The sequence below is a fragment of the Theropithecus gelada genome, chromosome 3 (genome assembly GCF_003255815.1).
Source record: "Theropithecus gelada isolate Dixy chromosome 3, Tgel_1.0, whole genome shotgun sequence".
Taxonomy (NCBI): Eukaryota; Metazoa; Chordata; class Mammalia; order Primates; family Cercopithecidae; genus Theropithecus; species Theropithecus gelada.
This window is the reverse complement of record NC_037670.1, coordinates 65,850,830-65,872,467: the sequence shown is the minus strand read 5'-3', so window position 1 is coordinate 65,872,467 and position 21,638 is coordinate 65,850,830. Positions and strand designations below refer to the sequence as shown.

The following is a 21,638-nucleotide window of genomic DNA, read 5'->3' as shown; positions in this document are numbered from 1 at the left end:
CATGTCAGGACCCATTATCAACACTGCATTGTGGTTAATCTTCAAAAGTCTTTGAATGTAACATTTCAAAGGTCTCTGGGCAGAAATCTTAATATACTCTTGAAGGCAAAACATTTGTGACTTTATAACTGAATCCACTGATTGTAAACACACACACATTCATGAACGAGCACACACGCAGATGCACAGGCACATGTGCACAAAGATACATCTGTGCAAGCACATGCACACGTGTGCAGAGACACATACATAAAAGTGCACACATGCACACACACAAGTGCAAACACACACAAATGTCCTTCAGGGCACACAAATACCATCTCACGGAGGCTTACCAAGTTCATAATTTTATTATACTCTGAATAGAGATGATATTTAAAGAGCAGAGAAAATGACTATACAAAGGATTTATAGAACATTCATTTACATACTGGATATATTCTTTACAGTATCAGAAAAGTAAAAATATGCACTAACAAGTAAGGCAGAGAAGAAGACGTTACAAGGTATTTGATGCTGAGGATAAATGCACGGTGACTTTTAACATGGCTATAGCTTAACACTGGAGGAATACAACAATACGTTCTTTTACTGAGTAGTTAGTAGGACCCTGGCTATAACATGCGTTGGGCACATGAGTTCGTGAACTCTCCACATCTGCTCCCCAGGGCAGTATGCGCCTGTCCAGCGGGAGCCCTGGAGGCAAAATGCCTGAAGTGTTCCTTTTCCTGTGGCCCTAGAGCCGGTGTCCACGGTGGGGGCTCTCTCACGGTCTCTGAGCCCACAGTACAATCTGTGATGGCACACAGCTTGTTCTGTTTAATGCACATGTAACACAAAAGGAAGAAATAAACTTCCTATACCAGCTCTCCAGAAATCGTGGAAACTTGCTGCCTTTGGTTCCTCAGAAGGAGCTATCTGCTTGGAGCAAATTCCCTGATGCCCTTGACCACGTTTACCTTGTGTAAAAATCACACCTGGCCAATGAGTTCAAAAAGCATGTTTGCACGGCTTCCTGAATGCCGTCGAGGCATGGCTTCACGGGGGCCATCGCGGGCACCCCAATATCTCTGTGATTCCCTGGCAGGCTGTTTCTCAATACTGAGACCCTCGTTTGCTCTGACTTCTAAATGAGCTCTCTCATCCTTCATCAGAAGGATTAGGGACCTGGCCTGCACTCTTTGGGTTAAACATGGGTAGGGACCATCTCAGGATGAGGACCTCTTGGGGGAAGTACAAACCTCTGCTCCCGGTGGCCACATTCCTGCAGTGGATGAAAAACCGAGATGCTAGAAGCCTCTGCCAAAGACATAAGGGTCAACACGAGGATCTGCTGAAAATGCCAGCACCTCCTGACGGTCATGCCACCGCACGTTAGAGAAGGAGGTCTACAATGACCAAGGCAAACATTTGGCACAGAAATGAGGCACTTGGTTTGGTGCATCAATAGGAGCTAAAAAGTGGAATGGTCCACCTGCTTTCACACATGCGCACACACACACACGTACACACGCACACACAACATCCACTGTGATTTGGCTGCTTCCAGCTCTGCCTGTTGCTAAGTTTTCCTCGGCCCCTCACTTTAAAGCAGAGTTCACAAAGCACACTCCCAAACCCCAGCTCCCTGACAGGAGCCTGTGACACCAGTGTGGCCTAAGACTGGGGACTTGACTTTTGAAAGCAGAGGGAATTTCCGGCTGGATCGCAATCAGGACAGTCAGCGTGCCTGCAGAGCACCTGCGCTGAGAGAGGACGGGGCCGAGGCCTTATTCCGATGTGGCCCAGCCCCATCTCTCACTCTGGGGATGTTCCAGGGTCACAAATTCCCCCAAACCTTTGACCACGGACAGGTTCAAGCAAGAAAACCAGGGCACTGGAATGTTGAAATAAGCCTGAAATATACTTGATTCAGTGGCTTAGATGATGGCAAACAGTGGCACTCAAAAATAGCTTGTCAGTACCGGGGTTTCTTCTCTTTCTCCTCATCCTCCGTTCTGCTCACATATGCCGCAACCACATAGGGTCCCCAGCAAGAACCCCAGGGTGGCAAGGGGGAGCACGAAGAAGGCTGATAAATGCAGGGGAACTTCAGGTCGTGCAGTATCTGGCCTGAAGATCACTGAAAAGCCCATGTGGGGGATGCTGAGTTTAAATCCAGGCGTTTCCCATCCCTCCTGGACTCTCTCCATCAGAAAGGAAGTCATCCACAACCGGGGAAAAACATTCCAATGAGTAAAACATCAGGGTAGGCTGCTTGAGGCAAAGCCACCTTTGGGCGGCACTGCACATGGGAGACCCACAGTCCACCGCACACACTTTCGGTGGCCAGGGGCCTATGGTGCATCCTACATGGCGACAAGCCTCGCAAAATCACAGCTTGGCAGGCTGCAGCATTCGACACTGGTACAGTATAGCAATGGCAAATTATCATAAATAATTTGGCATAAGTAAAATATAAATTACATAGAAATGATATTTTTGTTCCTTCTTCTCATTTCTCCTCTCAGGGTCCTCACAGGCTCTCCCCAGCCCAGCTCGCCCAGCTCGCCACAGGTGAGGAGGAGGCACGGAGCACTCACCATGGTGGGGTGGGGTGGGGTCTCTAATGCAGCCATTTCTTCCCACCACCCTCATCCTCACAGCCCGTCACAAAGGCCCCTCGTTTTAGGCCCCGCTGTGTTCCAGAAGGGCTTGACTTGCACAAACCTTCATCAAACATACGCCCCCTTCTCAGTTTCATTAGCATCTCCATCTTGGGAAGACCAAGGTGAGGGAAACTCCCGGCCTCAGGTGCAGCTGGACAGGAGCGCCCATGCCAATGGGTGAAGCATGGCAGTCACTTGTCACCTCTGCCTCAAGGGCTGGGGATTCCTCATCCCCCGGAATGCTGGTGTGCCAGGGATGTGGGGACCACCTCGTGTTCTGTGCTGTTTCCTTGCATGTCCCTTTCCCATGGGGACCCTAGGGGGTGGGGTGCACCCATGCCCAGCTTCTTCTACCCAAAAAACATGTGGCTACAGAGATGTGTCAGGTAAGTCAGTTTCAGGAAAGGTCAATTCATGGTGATGTTGTTTGTTCTTGTTTTTGTAGAGCTGGAAGATCCTCTTTCCCCTCAGGGGCCTGGAATGTCAGGGTTACTAGTTTGGTTAAAAATGGGGGCCCCACCCTCACCCCACAGCTGTCTCCAGGGCTTTGAGAGGCATCGGTGGGTCCAGGGTGGGAGGTGGGTTCTTAGACCTTCTTTGGGGAGCCAATCATGACCTTTGATACGAAGTTGACGATGGCGCTGGCAGGCTGCTCAGGGTCATGCTCTGCAAACAGGTGGCACACATTATCCGTGGCACTGCCCTGCTTCCGGGCCACGAATCCAAAGACTCTGCCAAAGGAAAGTCCAGTTAGAGTGGTCAGTGTCCCACAAAGTACCAAGCTTCTACTTCCTCCAGCTGCCAGCGGCACAGTCAGGAGGAATTTTAAGTGGCATCTATCAAAAATCTACCAAATGCCCAGCACCCTGCTGGCCACCTGTTCATGCACTTTACCTCCAGCCTTCACAGATGCCTGTAATCCCAGCTACTTAGGAGGCTGAGGTAGGAGAATTGCTTGAACCCAGGAAGAGGTTGCAGTGAGCCAAGATCATGCCACTGCACTCCAGTCTGGGCAACAAAAGCGAAACTCTGTCTCAAAAAAAAAAAAAGATAAAAAAGAAACGAAAAAAGAGGGACCTCTAACAGCTGCCTGGACTGGCTGTGGAGCAACAGTGTGATGAAGGCCCTCCTCCCTTGTATTTGGTAGATTTGGAACACCCGCTTCATCCACATGCCTGCACACAGGGAGGAATTCCTTCTAGCTGTGCAGACCTCAGCACTGCTGAGCCCATGCATTCCCAAATGGCCAAAAAGGCTGTGCCAACTGCACATTCAGCCAACAGCCGGCAGAGAAGTTAACAGCATCCAGATCCTTGTCCATAATGAGAACACTTTTACTTCCTTCTTTTTCAAAAGAAATTGGCATGGTGTAGTCATTTTCTTATAAGGCACCCCCTATGAAAATTTGGAATTCAACTTTGGAGTGTAACTGTAGACAAGGAGAGCATGTAAAGAAATCCCTCCCAGAAACTTACTTTGAGGAAGGGCCATCTTTGATCCACCTTGCAAATTAAAAAGAAAAAGAGAGTCAGGTTAATGTTTTAAATTGAAAGATAGAATTGAGTATACTCCTTGCTCAATAAAAATGCAAATTTCTTACTTCCTGTCTTGTGGGTCCAAGGCACAGAAAATCACACTGTTCACGGGGTAATGCCTCCGGAAGAAGAGCCTGTTGGGACACAGGGGAGAGAGGATGGTTCCTGTTACTAGGGCTTTTGGGTGATGGGGGATGCACTGGGCAGGCTCTCCCATACATGAAGATTCTTCCAGCAGAAAACATTTTATATTGTTACTCATCACTTAGAGAGAAGAAAGTGTGTGCTCATTCAAAGTCAACAGATGCCCTGAAGTTGGGCAGAACAGTTGTTACCAGTAGACGGCAGCACCACACAGGCTGAAACTGTCAGCCGTGTGGAAGACAGGAATCGGGTCAAGAAGCCCTACCAGGCCGGGCGCAGTGGCTCACGCTTGTAATCCCAACACCTGGGGAGACCGAGGCGAGTGGATGACCTGAGGTTAGAAGTTCGAGACCAGCCTGGCCAGCATGGTGAAACCCCGTCTCTACTAAAAATACAAAAATTAGCTGGGCATGGTGACATGTGCCTGTAATTTCAGCTACTTGGGAGGCAGAAACAGGGGAATTGCTTGAACCTGGGAGGCAGAGGTTGCAATGGGCTGAGACCGCTCTACTGCTCTCCAGCTTGGGTGACAGAGTGAGATTCCACCTCAAAAAAAAAAAAAAAAAAAAAAAAAAAGCCCCAACGAACTGGAAAAGCTGGTGGGGTGTAAGATGGACACAAGGAAGCACCTCTGGTCCTGCCAGACACTGCTGGCTGCAGGATCATGGGGAAACCACTAACAGCCTCCAGCCTCCAAGCCTCAGTTTCCTCACCTGTGAAAAGTGGATCATGATACCAGCCCACTCCTTCCACAGAACAGACACCCAAATCAGATGCAGTCACAGGTCTGAGAGCACTGAGTGAACAGTAAAGTGCTGTGCATGGAACATTCCTTAGGGAAGGACTCCACATGGTCACTGATATGACCCCCATAGAGACCTCCTTCCCGGCTCACCTGACAGCCCTCAGTCACTGACATGACCACCTGAGGCAACCTCCTCCAGCTCACCTGCCGAGCCCTTCCTTCCAAGAGTGCTATCCACCCAGTCCACATGGTCCCCAGAGGATGCCCATCTCAACACTGCTGTGTCCAGGATGGGCCAGTCTAGCTGGCTTTGGGGTCAACCCTCTCCTTCTGGGAATGACTCTGCACTGGTACAGGGTAAAGCTCATCTGGAGATGAAGAGAGAGGCCAGGAGACAGGCAAGGGCAGAGGCAGAGCCTGGGCGTGCTTCAATTCAAGGTGACCCTGCAGCCACCTACAGCACCTCTCAAACAGGTGCCTTTTAAGGCTCATTGTTGGTGAGAAGATCCCCCTTTTGTCTAGAATTAGCCAGTCTGAACCCAAACTCTGTCTCTTACAATATGAAAGATCTGAACTGATGTGGACATGACCCGTCTCCAGGCAGTATAAAGAATACAGGGAAACTAAAGAGACACAGAAAAAAGACACCTCTGACAAGGGCACATAGAACAGATCCTGTGAAGAAATAACATCTTCCAAGGGCCGTGGGGAGGAGGGAACAGTCAACATTGTGAGGGTCCTTAAGGAGCCCAACCCTGACCCTGTGTCTACCATGTCACCAATCTATGCCTACAGACCCTGAATCCACCATGCAGCCTAGCCATGTCCCTGATGCTGACCCTCAGTCCACTAGGCAGTCTAGCCATACTCCTGACTGTAAGCCTGAGTCCACCAAGCAGCCTGGCCATGCCCCGAGCCTGACCCTGAGCCCTCCAGGTAGCTGATCCACATCCCGGACCCTAAGTCCACCATGTAGCTCAGCTATGCCCCGACACTGACTCTGAGTCCACCGTGCAGCTGAGCCACACCCAATGGGAAGCCTGAGTGAGTCATGTAGCCGAGCCATGCCCCTGACCCTGAGTTCACCATGTAGCTGAGCTATGCCTGACACTGACCCTGATTCCACCATGCAGCTAAGCCATGCCCAACTGGGACCCTGGGTGAGCCATGCAGCTGAGCCATGTCCCTGATGCTGAGTCCACCATAAAGCCAAGGCACAACCCTGACTCTGACCCTGAGTCCACCAAACAGCAAAGCTATGCCCCCTGAACCTGACCATGAGTCCACCATACAGTCGTGCAGCTGAGCCTTGCCTGTGACCCTGACCCTGAGAACACAGTGGGGCTGAGCCACGCACCTGACCCTGTCCCTGCGTGTGCCACACTGGGCACTTGCTGAGTGCCCTTTTCATTTGAGACACTAAACCTTGAAATAGGTATTTTGGTGCAAGATTGAAATATGAGAGCATCAAGAATTGGGACCTTGCCCAGGGTTACCTACTGGTCAGTGTCAGGGGCACTGAACGGGTCTGACCAGTAAAACCCACATTCTGCTTCATGCTCATTTTTTCCAGCAGGTGAAGGGTGATGAGCAAAACCTGCCTAAACTCACTTATTCCTGATGCTACGGAGGGGAAGATCCTGCCTTCAACCTCCCAGGTGTTTTGGGCAGATGATGAAAATGTCCTGCGTCTAAGGACATGGACACCACAGAGAGGCATGGGGGCCCTGCTGGGGGAGCATCCTGAGAAAGAAGCCAGGCTGGTCTGAGTGTCCCCTGCCGGCCTGTCGGCTGTGATGGCTCCTGCCATCATGCTGCTGCCACAGTTGATGCCAATGTGCCTCCTCAACCACACAACACAAAACAAGTGCATCTAGACTGCTCTGTTCTTAGGCCACAGGCTCCACTCAGGGATGGCATTCTGGAAGGAGGGAGAGAGGAACAGCCCTATGGCTGCTCTGTTCCATGCTTGTGCTGGGCATTCAGTAAAGGTCCACACTGAGAACATCAGCTCCAGCGTAACTGGCTCAGTAACAGCTCTGGCCTAAGTCATTTGAAATTGGCCAATGGAAATAGTACATATCAAGGTCATACTCTCACCTGAAAGGAAATGACCCTCTGTTAAAACAATAGGTTCTAAGATCAATGGATTCTGATCATAATATCAGAATGTTTTCAAAAAACTGAATTAAACGATTTTTTACATTTGCAATTATGTGTGTATGTGTGTAGTTTTAAAACGCCAAATGTCTTTTTATTATTTTATTTTACTGATTTCTAAGAAAAATAACCTTCAGAACAAATGCTAATAGTTTCTATGTGGTTCCCAGGATCTATTTAATGGGAGAAAAAAGCCTAGACAGGTCCTGGGTGACTCATGACCTCAAGGACGGCTAACGATTTACCTGGATGACTACCCGCACTAGGGAAGAGCAAGAGGAAGGTGACAGCCCCGCCCCTGCTGGACTGCTCCTGCCTCCCTCTAGGCACTCACTTCCTCTGATTGTCTGTCAGGGTGATGCCCTGGGCTGACACCTTAAAGTGCACAACCGTGGACACAGGGGGTGGCTCCTGGACCAGGGTGATGCTCAGGGCCTTCTGGATCGCCTGGTGGCCGGTGAGGGACTCCATCTCCACGGAGTTCAAGTACCACACGTTGCAGGCTGGAAGACACCAAGGGAGACACATGTTAGTTGCAACTATTGGGACAGGTGTGTCCTGTTAACACACAGGCAGTTGCTGATGTGCAGACTGTGGATTTATGAACGACTTGCGCATGTGGCCTGTGCTGGGTGCATGTAGGGCAAATGGCCTTTGCGCCTAATTCTGACAACATGAAAAGTGAGTGCTCCAAGGATGCACTTGCTCCCATGTCAAGGCAGACAATAAGTGAGTTACCAGAGCAAAGCAGACCCGCCTGGTGTGGCTTTGCCTTCCCACCAGCCAGAGGGAGCTTTCTATTTGCCTTGCAGCAGTATTAAACCCTCATGTCACAGGTGGAGCCCAAGGCACCTTCTCTGGTCTCAGGGTGGGTCTGGACAACAATCACATTAGCACGAAACCCGACTACTGTTTTAAGTAAGGAGCCCAGAGGCCCGAGAAACATCTGTGAGGGAAGCATGTGTCCTGGAATCCTGGTTGCCGAGAGAAGGAATGGCTTGCAGTGAGCTCAGAGAACAGGCTGGAAAGAGCCAAAAGTGGCCCGGCCTTGCCTGTGTCCTGGCTCCCCATGCTGCCAAGGGAGGGCTGTGGATCCTGTCCCTGACCATCTCCTCTTGGGAGAGGAAAAACAACTGGGCTCCATAACAACTCTTCTCTCCCTTCTAGCCTGTGACCCTGTAGTTCAAGCACAAGTGCACGTGTGATTTTAGGGCATGGGTGAAATTGAGGTGTTCCAAGATATCCAGGCTCAGCCTGAAGCTCATTCATTGAAGGAAACCAGGGCCTCTCCTGCCCAAAGGCTGAGTAGTCTTCCTCCTGAGGAACAGAACTGCCCTCACTCACTCGACCCCTATCTGCTATATACAAGTCCCTGTAAGTGACCATGTGGGTGTCTTAATTCCACGGTTAAAGGCCTCTAAAGTTTCACTTAACAGAAAAAGAGTGCTTCCCCATAGTCTACAGCAACACATCTCAGCACTCGGATGCACAGTATGCGCTGGGTGGTGTTGTCTCCCTCGGCCATGTCCTTCTGGGGGAGGCAGCCCTGGGGAGCAGCTCCATCTTCTCTTTGCCTTTAAGTCTGACTTTTTAGAACCAGCAAGGGTCGTGCCTATTGGCAGGTGGTTTGACTGGTGTTTGACAGGTGCACAGACAGATGTGCTGGCAGGTGCACTGGAAGGTGCGCTGGCAGGTGGTCTGACAGGTGTGCTGCAGGGTACACTGACACACAAGACCACAGATGGGCTAGGATGTCCCTGGGTGTCACAGTGCAGGGCGACTTATGAGTTGTTGGACCACCCTTTCTCTCCACAGCAAAGGCCACAGTGTTTATAGCTGGAGACACTCTGAGGAATTGAGCCCACTATTTTTGATGATCACTTGGTGATATGGTTTGGCTGTGTCCCCACCCAAATCTCATCTTGAATTGTAGCTCTCATAATACCCACGTGTGGTGGGAGCAACCTGGTGTGAGGTAACTGAATCATGGGGTGGGTTTTTCCCATGCTGTTCTCATGAGAGTGAGTAAGTCTCACGAGATCTGATGGTTTTATAAAGGGCAGCTCCCCTGCACATACTGTCTTGCCTGCCACCATGTAAGATGTGCCTTTGCTCTTCCTTCACCTTCTACCATGATCATGAGGCCTCCGCAGCCAAGTGAAACTGTGAGTCCATTAAACCTCTTTATAAATTATATATAAACTTCTTTATAAATTACCCAGTCTCAGATGTGTCTGTATTAGCATCATGAGAACAGACAAGTATACTTGGCGATATTTATCAAGTGGATCTGAAATACCTAGAAGTAACCCAGAGGTCCCACTCCTGAGGAGATTGAGAAAGGAAATATTCTATAACCACATGAGATAGTTAACCTGCAGGGAAAGACATTTGTGCCACATATTCATTATAGTGGGAAAAACCAGAAACACATCAGAAATGAGAGAGGGGTAAAATTAGCCCCCTTGGTGGAATACCAAGCAACCAGCAAGCAGTAACCAGGAAAATCACACGGCGGCATGGAAAGACGTCATCAGCAATCAGCGGGGAGAGCAGAATAAAAACCACGTCTGCTATGATTAGAACGGGAAAATGAAAAGCATGTGTGCATACAGATAGGAGCTGCGAGACAGCCTGGAGAATTCAAAAACAGAATTCATGAAAGGGACAGTCCGCCTTTGATTTTATTAGCATTACTGTCATGCTGATCATGCAGTTACGAAAAAGGGGACATTTTGACCTAACTACTAGGAAAATTCCACAAAATTGGCACAATCTCAATCAGTTCACACAGAACCACAGCTGCCACAACCCAGACCCATGCTCTCTTGAAGGAGTCACACATGGCTTTCTGATGAGGAGTAGTCTTGCTGGCGAGAGTTTGGTAGGAATCTGCTGTTTGGGGAAACTCTCTCCCCAGATGCAGGAGCTATGTCATCATTCCTCAAAGCAGAGAAGAAAATGCTGCCACTACGGAGCCTGTTCTATGGAGCACACAGCAGCCAATTGACACCAAGTGCCCCAAAGCCTCTCTCCAGCAGAGAACAGGCATGCCTGTGCCTGCCTGTGATTGTCCAACTGCACCTGGCCCAAGACCATCCAGTGCCACTTGACAAGTGCTCTTGGCCAGAGGTGAAGATTCAGTGCCCAGTGAGAGTTACCAGGAAGGCATCCACCAGACCCATGAAATGGAGCTCTGTCCATTGCTAGGCTACTCTGAGAAAGGGACTTGATAACACAGAGCAAAAGTCTGAGGCCCACATGTGGGAATTTGTCCTAAGGCAACACTCCAGAAATCAGAAAAAGAAATAATGCAGAAAGATGGTCCTCTAAGCATTATCTGTGGTATTAAACATTAGAAACATGCTAAATGAACATCCACAAGTAGGTGAATTATGTGATGGACCATTGTGTAGCCATGAAAATATGAGACCTGTATTATGTTTTAAAAACCAACTTATTATGCTAAGAGAAGAGAAAAGAATTGTACATGCAGCATGATCCCAAGTACAAGAAAAAAGGCAGTACAGGATTGGATCTGGTTGACATCAGGAGTGGTCTTTGGGCCAGAGAACACTGTACCTGCTGTCTACCCTTCCTCCCAACATTCAGGGGCTGCATAGGGGCAACAGATCTATGAGTAATTCATTTTTCCTTTTCTTTTATTTTACATTTTTAAAACTTAAAGAACATATATGACTTTATTTTAAAAAGCATACCTATCATATGCTAAAAAATGCAACCACAACATTTCTGGGAAATCTGTTAGAAGTCTACTAAAAAGAAATAAGTCTTTCTTTTCAGGATTGTATTATATTCCTCTGCTTCAACAAGAAACAATTAAGAAGCGAGGCTTAAAACACAAATAGAAATTGTTTTAGAGATTGGAACAAAGGCATAATGGCCTTAGTATCAAAAAAAGGATTAAAGTGGAAAAAATTAAAAGTTTATTCCTATCTTTGTGAGCTGTCTGACTGCTAATATTTCTGAGTTTCGGCTTCCTGAATCTTTATAATGGGGAAATTGGACATGATCATTTCAAAGAACATTGCACATCCAGGAGTCTAGGACTCTAAGTGAATTAGAAAACAGATGAAGTTCAGTTTAGCAAAGAAAACCCACTAAATTGCTGGAAGGTCATCAGAGATTGCAATAGTTCTACTACCTTGCTACAGTGCTTATTCTGCACTGATTCTAAACATCTGCAGACAATCCTCCAGGTAAAGACGACACCAGCTGAGGATTGGTGACTGTGACAGCCTCACTCTTCTGGTGACACATCTGCTGTCCTGGTTCCATGACTTGGAACCTGGGTTAATGTAATGGACAGCAGACATTTGCAGCTCTCAATGTGTTTTAGAAATAAGATTTTTAAAGGAAAGAAGCTCAAGGCAGTCATAATTCAAGCTTCATATAGAAATGCCCAACTCAGATGATCAGATACAAACTCAACGTTCTGAATGAAGTCTTGACTCTAAGAAGATCCACCCTTAAAAAAAAATTGGAGTTATTGATACATTTCAATGTAATTTTAAAAGATGGAAAAGTGTACTTAAAAATGGTAAGTCAGGATAGAAGAGAAAGTTTTAATATCTAAAAACAAGTGCTATCAGGATGCACTGTTATGATCAACTAAATTTATTCAATTCATTTATTAATTCCACACTTACTGGGTGAATGCAGGATAACTAGGAAGCTAAAGGAGAAAAATGAAATTGCGTGTCCCCTGGTGCTACCATATTGGGCTGAATGGGCAGGGCTGTGTCCCTGAGATGATATGGGCATGGCTAGACGTGGGAGCTGAACGTCAGGCCTAGATCTGCCATTCAGGAGCCAGAGCTGCCACCTTGGGTCCTCTGTCTATGACAAAGGATGACAGGACACTACACCCACACGCCTTGTGGGTGAAGGGGAGGAGCCAATAAGCTGGGCAGGACAAGTGCTCTGTGCCTGTTGCTATCACTGTTCTTCTGCACTTCCTTGAACACTGACAATGCATAAGTTGTGATTTAAAAACCATTAATTAAAGGTTTTCAAAATTTCAAAGACATTTTTAAAAGGTGCAACTGAAACAAATAAATCCATCAGAGTGGATCTGGTTTCGTAGCCCTGTCTCCTCAGTTAAGAGTGAGTGAGCTGCTCATCAGAGAGGTCTATAGTAAATTCCTGCATCCTCCTGGGCACTTCACTGGGACCCACAGACAGGGTCCACTGTTACTTTAACAGAAGAAAGCTAAGAATCATGATGGGCTCCAGGGAAACAGACTTAAACAGATTTAGGGGCTGTGGCCCAGGACCAGCCCAGGCCCAAAGGTGAGATCTAGATCTCACAAGGGAAAGGGCGAGGCTGGCTTCCCAGGAAAGACCATTCCTCTTGGGCCAGAAAAATGCTCCCAAGGCATTTTCAATGTCCTATTCATTTCATCTTTTCAACTGCTATGTGTGGAAATATTATTATCCCCACTGACCAGATACAAACCTCAGGTCTGCGAAGTTAAGTGATTTGCCAGAGATCAAAATCCTGAGTGGCAGAACATGGCCGGAAACCCATGACCACAGCTACACTTCATTTTGGAGCTTCGAGCTTTAGCACACTTGCAATTTGGGGCAAGCTATTTTCACCTTTATTTTGGCCACAGGTAACTTATTCTATAAGGAGAGTCTAAAATGACTTAAACACTATAATTCCATTCAAAACAAAGTAATTTTACTTTAGCTGGGTAACAGACACAGTGATGTATAAATTTATAGAGAAAAGCTACATAGAAAAATCATACAAATTATAGAGGAAATAAGAAAATACCTATATATTTCATACACCTTTATTGTGGAGTTACACTTGTAAACTACTCTGCAGTTATGAGGTACAGAATGGAGGTATTTCTAGTCCAATCTTCTGCCAGACTCAGAAATCCCATCCCCAACATTTCTTACAGTAAACACCTACCTTGAGCGAAAAACTTCCAACAGTTTTGAAACTCAAGGTTTGAAAGTCAGCAGGCCCCACTGTCCTCTCTAGCTGTGTCCCTCCCTCACGGCCACAGAACCACAAGAGCCCTATGGTGTGTGGTTTGTTTACAGCCTTCTTAAACTGGGGCCACTAGGGCTGCATCTAATGCTGCAAAAGTAACCTGGCCTGGAACTAATAAGCAATTACAGAAAGATTGCTGGGTATAAGCTTAATGTACAAATGGTCAATTGTTTTCCTACAGACCAGCAATAAACAAGTAAAATTTGAAATTAAATACACAATACCATTTATAGTAGCACCTCCCAAAAACTATTTACATTTAAATCTAACAAACTACAGACAAGATTTATATGAGGAACACTATAAAACTTTGAAGAAAGATACAAAAAACTAAATAAATGGAGAGATATTCTATATTCATGGATAGGACTCAACTTTTGTCAAGATGTCAGTTCTTCCTAACTTCATCTATAGATTCAACACAATCTCAATAAAAATCCCAGCAAGTTATTTTATGTATACTGACAAAGTGATTCTACAGTTAATACAGAAAGGCAAAAGACCAAAAATAGCAAACACAATATTGAAAGAGAAGAGCAAAGTTGGAGGACTGACATTATTTGACTTCCAGGATTACTATAAAGCTAAAGCAATCAAGAAAATGTGATATTGGTGAAAGAACAAATAGGTCAATTAAAGAACTCGAAAGTAGACCCACGTGAATACAGCTAACTGATCTTAGACAAAACAGCGAAGGCAATACAACTGCGAAAAGACCGATTTTTTAACTGGTGGTACAGAAGCAACTGGACATCTGCAGGCAAAAAAATAAAAAATGAATCAAGACACAGACCTTACCTCCTTCACAAAAATTAACTTAAAATGGATCATAGACTTAAAGGTAAAATTTGAAACTATAAAATCTAGCTGGCCTTGGGTTTGGTGGTGAATTTTAAGATACAATACCAAAGTCCCAATCCATAAAATAAGAAATCAATAAACTGGGTTTTATTAAAATTAAAAATTTCAATGAAGGGGCCGGGCGCGGTGGCTCAAGCCTGTAATCCCAGCACTTTGGGAGGCCGAGACGGGTGGATCACGAGGTCAGGAGATTGAGACCATCCTGGCTAACACGGTGAAACCCCATCTCTACTAAAAAAAAATGCAAAAAACTAGCCGGGCGAGGTGGCGGGCGCCTGTAGTCCCAGCTACTCGGGAGGCTGAGGCTGGAGAATGGCGTGAACCCCGGAGGCAGAGCTTGCAGTGAGCTGAGATCTGGCCACTGTACTCCAGCCTGGGCGACAGAGCGAGACTCCGTCTCAAAAAAAAAAAAAAAAGAAAAAGAATGAAAAGGCAAGCCATGGAATGGAAGAAAATATTTTCAAAAGGCCTGTCAGGTAAAGGACTAGTGTCTAAAATACACAAATAACTCCTAAAATTTAACAATAAGAAAACAAAAACCCAATTAAACAAACAAGCCAAAGGCCTTTATGGACACCTCACCAAAGAAGATATACAGATGGTAAATAAGCATCTGAAAAGGCGCTCCACATCGTAGGTCATAAGAAACAATGAGATACCACTACGCTACTATTAGAAAGGCCACAGTCCAGAACACTGGCAACACCAAATTCTGGTGAGGATGTGGGGCAACAAGAACTCACATTCATTGCTAGTGGGAATGCAAAATGGGACAGCCACTTTGGAAGACAGTTTGCCTGTACCTTATAAAACTAAACACACTCTTACCATACAATCCAGGAACGCGCTCCTTGGTATCTACCCACAGGAGCTGAAAACGTATATCCACTCAAAAACCTGCACATGGGTGTTTACAGCAGCTTTATTCATTACTGCCAAAACCTGAAAGCACCCACAATGTCCTTTAGTAGGTGAATGGGTTACTAAACTGGTACACCCAGACAATGAAATACTCACTGATAAAAAAAAAAATATGAGCTAACAAGCCATAAAAACACATGGAGGAAACTTAAATGCATATTACTAAGTGAAAGGAGCCAACCTCAAAAGGCTATGAACTGTATGGTTTCAACTATATGACAATACTGGAAAAGTTGAAAATATGGAGACAATAAAAAATGAGTGGCTGCCTGGGGTTGGCTGGGGAGAGAGGACGAACAGAAAGAGCACAGAGGATTTTTAGGGCAATAAAACTATTCACTATGATACTGTAACAGCGATTACCTGTCATTATGCATTTGTCCAGACCCACAGAATGCATGACATCAAGGTGAACCTAAATATCAAGTCCCTGAACTAGGGACTCAGGCTGTGTTAATGCAGGTCCATCAACTGTAACATGTGCACCACTTTGCTGGGGGATGTTGACAGCAGGGAGGCTATGCGTGTATATGGTGTATCTCTGTACCTTCTTCTCCATTTTGCTGTGAATCTGTCACTGCTCTAAAAAAGAAACTCTACGAACACATTTTTTTTAAAGTGACCTGCTCTCTCTGGCGAGCTGGTTCTCGGTTGTTGCATGTCTCACTGGGGTTGCTGGCAGTGTGGGTCAAATCGTTGACTCATGTCAAGTGACTTGTTGAGTCATGTCTCTGGAACATTTTAAATTTACAGCTGCCGAGACAGGTCACCCACATCCTGTCTTACTATATTTTCCCCCAAACTAAATCCAGGGCTTGACATTTATTCCACTGAATTTAGTCTTGCTCAAGTTAGACCGGCTCATGAAGCCCTTGTTGATGTCCCAAAAACTGCACCCCACCCAGCTCTGTGCAAGCTTCTATAAAAGGAAACCTCCTTCAAGGCTCACAGAAAAGAAAGGAAACCTGAATACTGAAAGTGCAAAAGGAAGTTGTGTCAGTGAGTCCTTTTTCTCCCCAGTCACCAGATGTAGAAACAGAGCTGCATTTACTGACCTGCCCCCTGCTTCAACAGCTCAGCTGCTGAATTGGCTGCTGTTTGGGGAGAATTTTCTGCTATTTCCTCCAATGGATCTGTAGGAAGGGGCAAGAAAATACAGAAATGAGTCCTGCTCCTGACCAAGAATCCTCATGACAAAGTTAGACAATCTGATGACAGAATTCCCAGATGGTGACATGCAATGGTTTTGCAGAGTCAAAAGTCTCTTTGGGACAATAATCCGGCCCACAGAAACCATGATCACATTCTGAACAAAAGTAGAGATGAAAAGGCCTAACAAAATATTTTTCTAATCACTGAATTAGTCACATGAATAATGACACTTTGAAAGGTAAATCACATTTACCTGTATATTAAGTGAGACCATTTTTATGTGAAGTTGTGACTGCTTAGGAAAGTGGGACATACAGTCACATCACCCTGACATGCTGTGGGTGCTATTTAATTTTATTAAGGATATTATGCAACAAACATAAAAGTAAAAAGAACAGCGCATCCATCGTCTAAGTTCAACAACATCAACATTTTGCCCATTTTGTAGAAATGTAAAAATTAAATGTTAATGACCCTGAAGCCTTCTTTGTCTGAGGGTTTTATATTTTTAAGCTACAGAATCTTTGCTCTATAGAAATCTTTCATCAAAATCCATGAAGTAAAGCTATCTGGGAGCTGTCAATGAAGCAGAATCTCTTCTTCTCTCCTTGCTTTGGGTGAACTCATTGGCCTTTTCTTGGGTTCAACCACGAGAATACAAAAAAACTTCCAGTCTTATTATTTTTCTCAGTGGATCTTTATGGATCTCTAAAACTGGCGGCCTTGACTGCAGACAATCTACACAGAGCCAGACTAGCACTGAGGACCCCCTTACCTCTCTCTGGGATAAGGAGCTTGCATGGCAAGGCCAAGGGCGTGATGGAATGCTGGCACACCAAGGCTGTCAGGCTTCCTGCAAAGTGGACAGAGAGCAAACAAGAGTCAACAACCACTGTAGGTGCTGTGTGCTCAGCCAGTTTATCAGCTGGAATGAAACTGATGCAAAGGCTGAGTCCTTACCTTTTCAGCAGCTGGTATGTTAGATTAATGTGCAGCTTTGTGCAAAACTTCAAAGAAGTAACAAGTTCCACAAGATAGTTGAGAGGTAAGTAAAGTGAACTGTTGATCATTCTTATCATAGACACATCATTACGAAATTATAAAGACTAAAGCATACGGTTTGCTGGATCTTGAATCAAGCCAACTCCAACTTTAACCTTATATATTGCCCCTGCACAATGCTTCTTAACAAAGCTCTAATAACGATGATGCCTAAGGCTGCACTGTGCTTTGTGTGGCTGGCTCAAGTCATCTTTCCAACAAGCTCATGAGGTAGGGAAGGCTCCCAATTTGCAGGGATGGGAGGGTGCTCTGTTGGGAGCTCTGTGCTGTTCCTTGTGCTGTGGGATAGGGTGACGCTGGAGCTCCAACCTTCTCAGGCAACTAGGACAGAATCTTATTGATGTCTGTAATTGCTACTTCTGATATGTTGCTTTTCATTTGTTTGGTTTTGACAAAACTTTTAAGAACAATTTCAAATCTAGTTTATCTTAAAGATAATAATTCAGATTAGCGGGATTTCAGAACTGGGGAATGAAATATGAATAAACCATCACAAGAGTGATGGTACCAAGTCTCAGGTCGGTGAGCAGAAGGAATCCAGGCCTCATGAATTCAGAACATTGACAGCAACCTCTCAAGCAACTCACCGAAATATGGTTCATTCGAGCACCCTTTCAACCGCACTCCCTTTGGGGTACACTCGATCAAAAAGTGCCTGACGAGTTCATTGGCCAAATCTCCAGCTGTGACAAGAAATGTAAAGAAAGAAGCATTTTTTGAAAAGGGGAGCATGGGAGAATTCAATAGACAGAACATAAAAGCCAGGAGCTACAGGTGAAAAGGTTCTTCTCTGAATACGAGTCGAGCCACTGCAGAAGAGGCTGCCAAGAACCATCTTCATCCTAGGAATGGTAGCCGGGCTGCAGGACGACTGCATGAGCACAGGCTAGGCCAGATACAGGGCGGGAACGCTTGCAATGACAGTGTGGGGGCTGGAGAGGTACCTTGGGAAAGGCCCTCAAACATTCTGCAAGAATCCCCAATGAAGGGAATGAGCTTGCAGCTAAGAAAGAAGATCATGAATCTCCAGTTGAATCCCCTCCCAAAGAGGAGAGGTGAGAAAGGCTCAGACACAAAATGATACCTAGAATGAATCGCTAAAAAGAGCTGGAAGGAGGTCAGTCTTCCGAGTGGGATTTAACCAGGAACCTGGATCTGCAAAACCTTCCAGAAAGCAAGCACTCAGCTGCACAGGAGCAGCACTCTACCACATTGCTATTAATAGTAAACAGTACATCTGCTTCAGGCCAGCCCATGAGTCCAAAGAGAAAACACATCATAAAAAGCCACTGAATGGCAAAACTGTCTGAGAGTGGAAAAGTACAAACAGCATAACCAAAAGAACAAGAAGTCGCTGCCCTATGCTAATGAGTCCAACAGACCTTCACAGTGTGCTGTATTTCTGTGCTCCAGTGCTTCCTTCATCACCCTCCACTGGGGCATGTCTGCCTAAACTTCTAATATTTCTGATGTTGGAAACCTCCTGGCAGGACCCACTGGAGTTGGGCTTGATCCCCAGTGCCCTGCCCACAGTAGGCTTCCAAAAGATGTTTATAAACATGACAAATATCACTGTGTCAGCATTTCACAAGGGCAGTAAAGTTTGCAGAAAAGGAAATGATCAGATTCCATAAAAGGCTGTGTTGAATTAAACCGGGATAAGAACATACTATCACATTCAGCTGTGGGAGGAAAATGATGCCTGGCTTCCAAACTGAAGGGTACACCAAGCGTGGATCTGGGTGCCACTCATAAGAAATGGCTAGTGGGAAGTCCTTCTAGCCAGGGATCTCTGGAGAACGGTATCCAGAACGTCCCTAGCTGTCCCATCTCCAGTTTACTGGAAGTGGTATGGTGAATGGCTGTGGCTCTTTAAGAGCTGGTAAACTCTTTGCTCAAATCTGTCCTTGAATTGTGAAACCTGAATGTCAAATCCAGGGGCAGGGTGAAGACGCAGCAGCCAGATAAGATTTCACCTAGAGGCCACCAACAATGCTGGGTTTCCTGAAGTCTGCTATTCTAATATCCCCTATTTTGTTCCCTTCATCTTCAGATTGAGTCCAAAATCTGTCAGAGAGGCAAGATGCACACACAGAGGTAAAAATAGTATAGTCTCTCATCTAGACTCCAAAGACAATGCATGCAGAAATGTTATTTGTCCTTGCTTTAAAACTTCACACGGAAACCAAGGAGCCATGTAAAACCATCCATCATTCCTGCTCTCCCAATAATCTGTCATCTCTGCAGACTTGCCAGATGCGCTTGGTCCTGCGACCCTTTTTCCTGCCATCATTATTCAGTTTGCTTCCAAATAAGGCTTGAACAGTCCTCAACAATCAGGTCTAATCCAGCTCTCCAGTTACAAAACCCCCTATTTCCACTCAGAAGTAGCATCTTGTTTGGCTTCTTATGCTGGAATTCTGGATGCTAGAAGGTCCTACTTTTCAAGAATTACCTGTTCTTTCTCCCCTACACAATGCCTTCTCTCCACGTCACTTCAAGACAGTCTGTATCCACAAGCTTCGGGGCTGAGCTTTGACTGAGCCCCGGGTCCTTCCCAGCCTCACTCCCCACCCCTTCCACTCTCACACCATTACCTGTGCCAAAATGAACCCATCTATGTTCCCTGGAAATGCTACAGCCCTGCCTGAGGCTGGACCTCCTGGAAGCCAAATCATACATTCCTCAGGGTGTAACTCCAAGGCAATTTTCTCCAGGAAGCATGAAGCAGAGGTTTCATCCGAGGATTTGGAAAAATCTTCTCGGGTGTTAGGCACAGAGCATGAGGGAACCAGGTGGGTGTCTTACTTTTCTGTAAACACAGGAGTTTAAAATCCGAGCTGCTTCTGATTTCCCCACTCCTAGTGAGTCAAGTTCCCCTTACAGGGAACCAAAAACTTGCAATGTCCCCTCAGTCCACAATTTCCATTTGGGGAGACAGACAGAGTGAAAGAATAGCTTCCCTTTCCTTAGAGTCTGCAGCATGGTAGCACACAAAGATGAGTATAACGGGGCAAAACGGGCAGGGGGAGAAAAAAGGAAAAAAAAAAAGAATAAACTGAAAATCAAATGTCCACCAACAACAGAACGGATCAATTGGTTGCAGGATTTTCATAAGATGGAAAGCCACGAACTTCCAAAGAGAACAACAGCTACAAGCAACCTTAGAAATATGATCGGTGGATGCTGGCGAGGTTGTGGAGAAAAAGGAATGCTTTTGCACTGTTGGTGAGAGTGTAAAATAGTTCAACCATTGTGGAAGACAGCGTGGTGATTCCCCAAAGACCTAGAGGCAGTAATACCATTGGACCCAGCAATCCCATTACCGGGTATTATACCCAAAGGAATAGAAATCCTTCTATTACAGGTTGGTGCAAAAGTCATTATGGTTTTTGCCATGACTTATAATGCAAAAAGGATTCAGGCAGGCATACTCCTTTACCTGCATTAGAGATCTCTCATGAGTCTAGCCTTAGTCTAGTATCACTTTTAATCCATCTAAAAATACCCTACTGGGTATAGATACACTTTTTTTAGATACACTATTCTTGTATACAAGAATAGTTCTCGTAGTATGCTAGTTTTCACATAAAAATGTGTATTTGCCTGCATTTGGACAGGTAATCAGTGAAAAGACACACATGAATCTACTCCAGATGGTTGCCCAAAGGAGGTGAGAGGGTAGTGAGGCAGATGGAGCCGAAATGGAAGCAAAACGGGCTTAGTGGATGCCTTATCCTATGGTTCTAATTTTTGAACAATGATATGGATTATGTATTCAAAACAAAAGAAAATAAAAGTAACAAATTAATGTTCTTTCTTAAATAAGGTGAATACTTTGTAAAATATACCTGAAAAAAATAAATACTAAGAATAAAATTTGTGAGTATTGTTAAAGTCATCTTCTATCTTATTAGCCTAATAATAAACCAACAGAGCTTCTCTGTGGATGAGCTGAACAGACCAATAGGGAGTGGTAACCTTACCTTTCTTGTTCAGCTGCAGGACTGAAGGTGGGGGTGTGGCCACCTTCATGGCCAGGCCATAGGCCCCTCGGAAGGAATGGCTATCTCGAACGATGAATGAGCCTGGCTCCTTATCCTTCAACATGGCGATAGCTGGAGAAAGGGAGGAGAAAGACAAGAATGTCTGCCGGGTGGACAAAGGTCTATGCCCACTCATAACCTTGGGACAGGTCCTCTTCCCCTTACTCTTTTTGCAAATTGGGTCAGTGGGGACCTGGCCAGGATCCCCCTGCTTGGCTGGAAGAATATGTCCATGCAGTTGAGGGGCCCTCAGGGAGGTCTCTGTGGTATCATGTATGTTTCAAGGGTGGGCCTGCCTGTTGAGGAGGCAGAAGGGACAGGAACATCCCCGTC

At 45.7% G+C, this 21,638-nt stretch overlaps 1 protein-coding gene across 1 annotated transcript in view; it reads right to left on the bottom strand.

The window, feature by feature from the left end:
• Positions 1–331: 331 nt before the first annotated feature.
• TNS3 (tensin 3) overlaps positions 332–21,638 on the bottom strand; it is a 308,400-nt gene continuing 287,093 nt past the window's right edge. Inside the window, exons 24-31 of the mRNA XM_025379057.1 lie at positions 21,246–21,377; positions 17,847–17,942; positions 16,973–17,050; positions 16,101–16,178; positions 7,567–7,735; positions 4,249–4,317; positions 4,124–4,150; positions 332–3,379 (exon numbers count right to left, since the gene is read on the bottom strand). Of these exons, the coding sequence (XP_025234842.1) occupies positions 3,235–3,379; positions 4,124–4,150; positions 4,249–4,317; positions 7,567–7,735; positions 16,101–16,178; positions 16,973–17,050; positions 17,847–17,942; positions 21,246–21,377 (794 nt within the window). The 3' untranslated portion in view covers positions 332–3,234. The remainder of the gene's footprint in view (positions 3,380–4,123; positions 4,151–4,248; positions 4,318–7,566; positions 7,736–16,100; positions 16,179–16,972; positions 17,051–17,846; positions 17,943–21,245; positions 21,378–21,638) is intronic.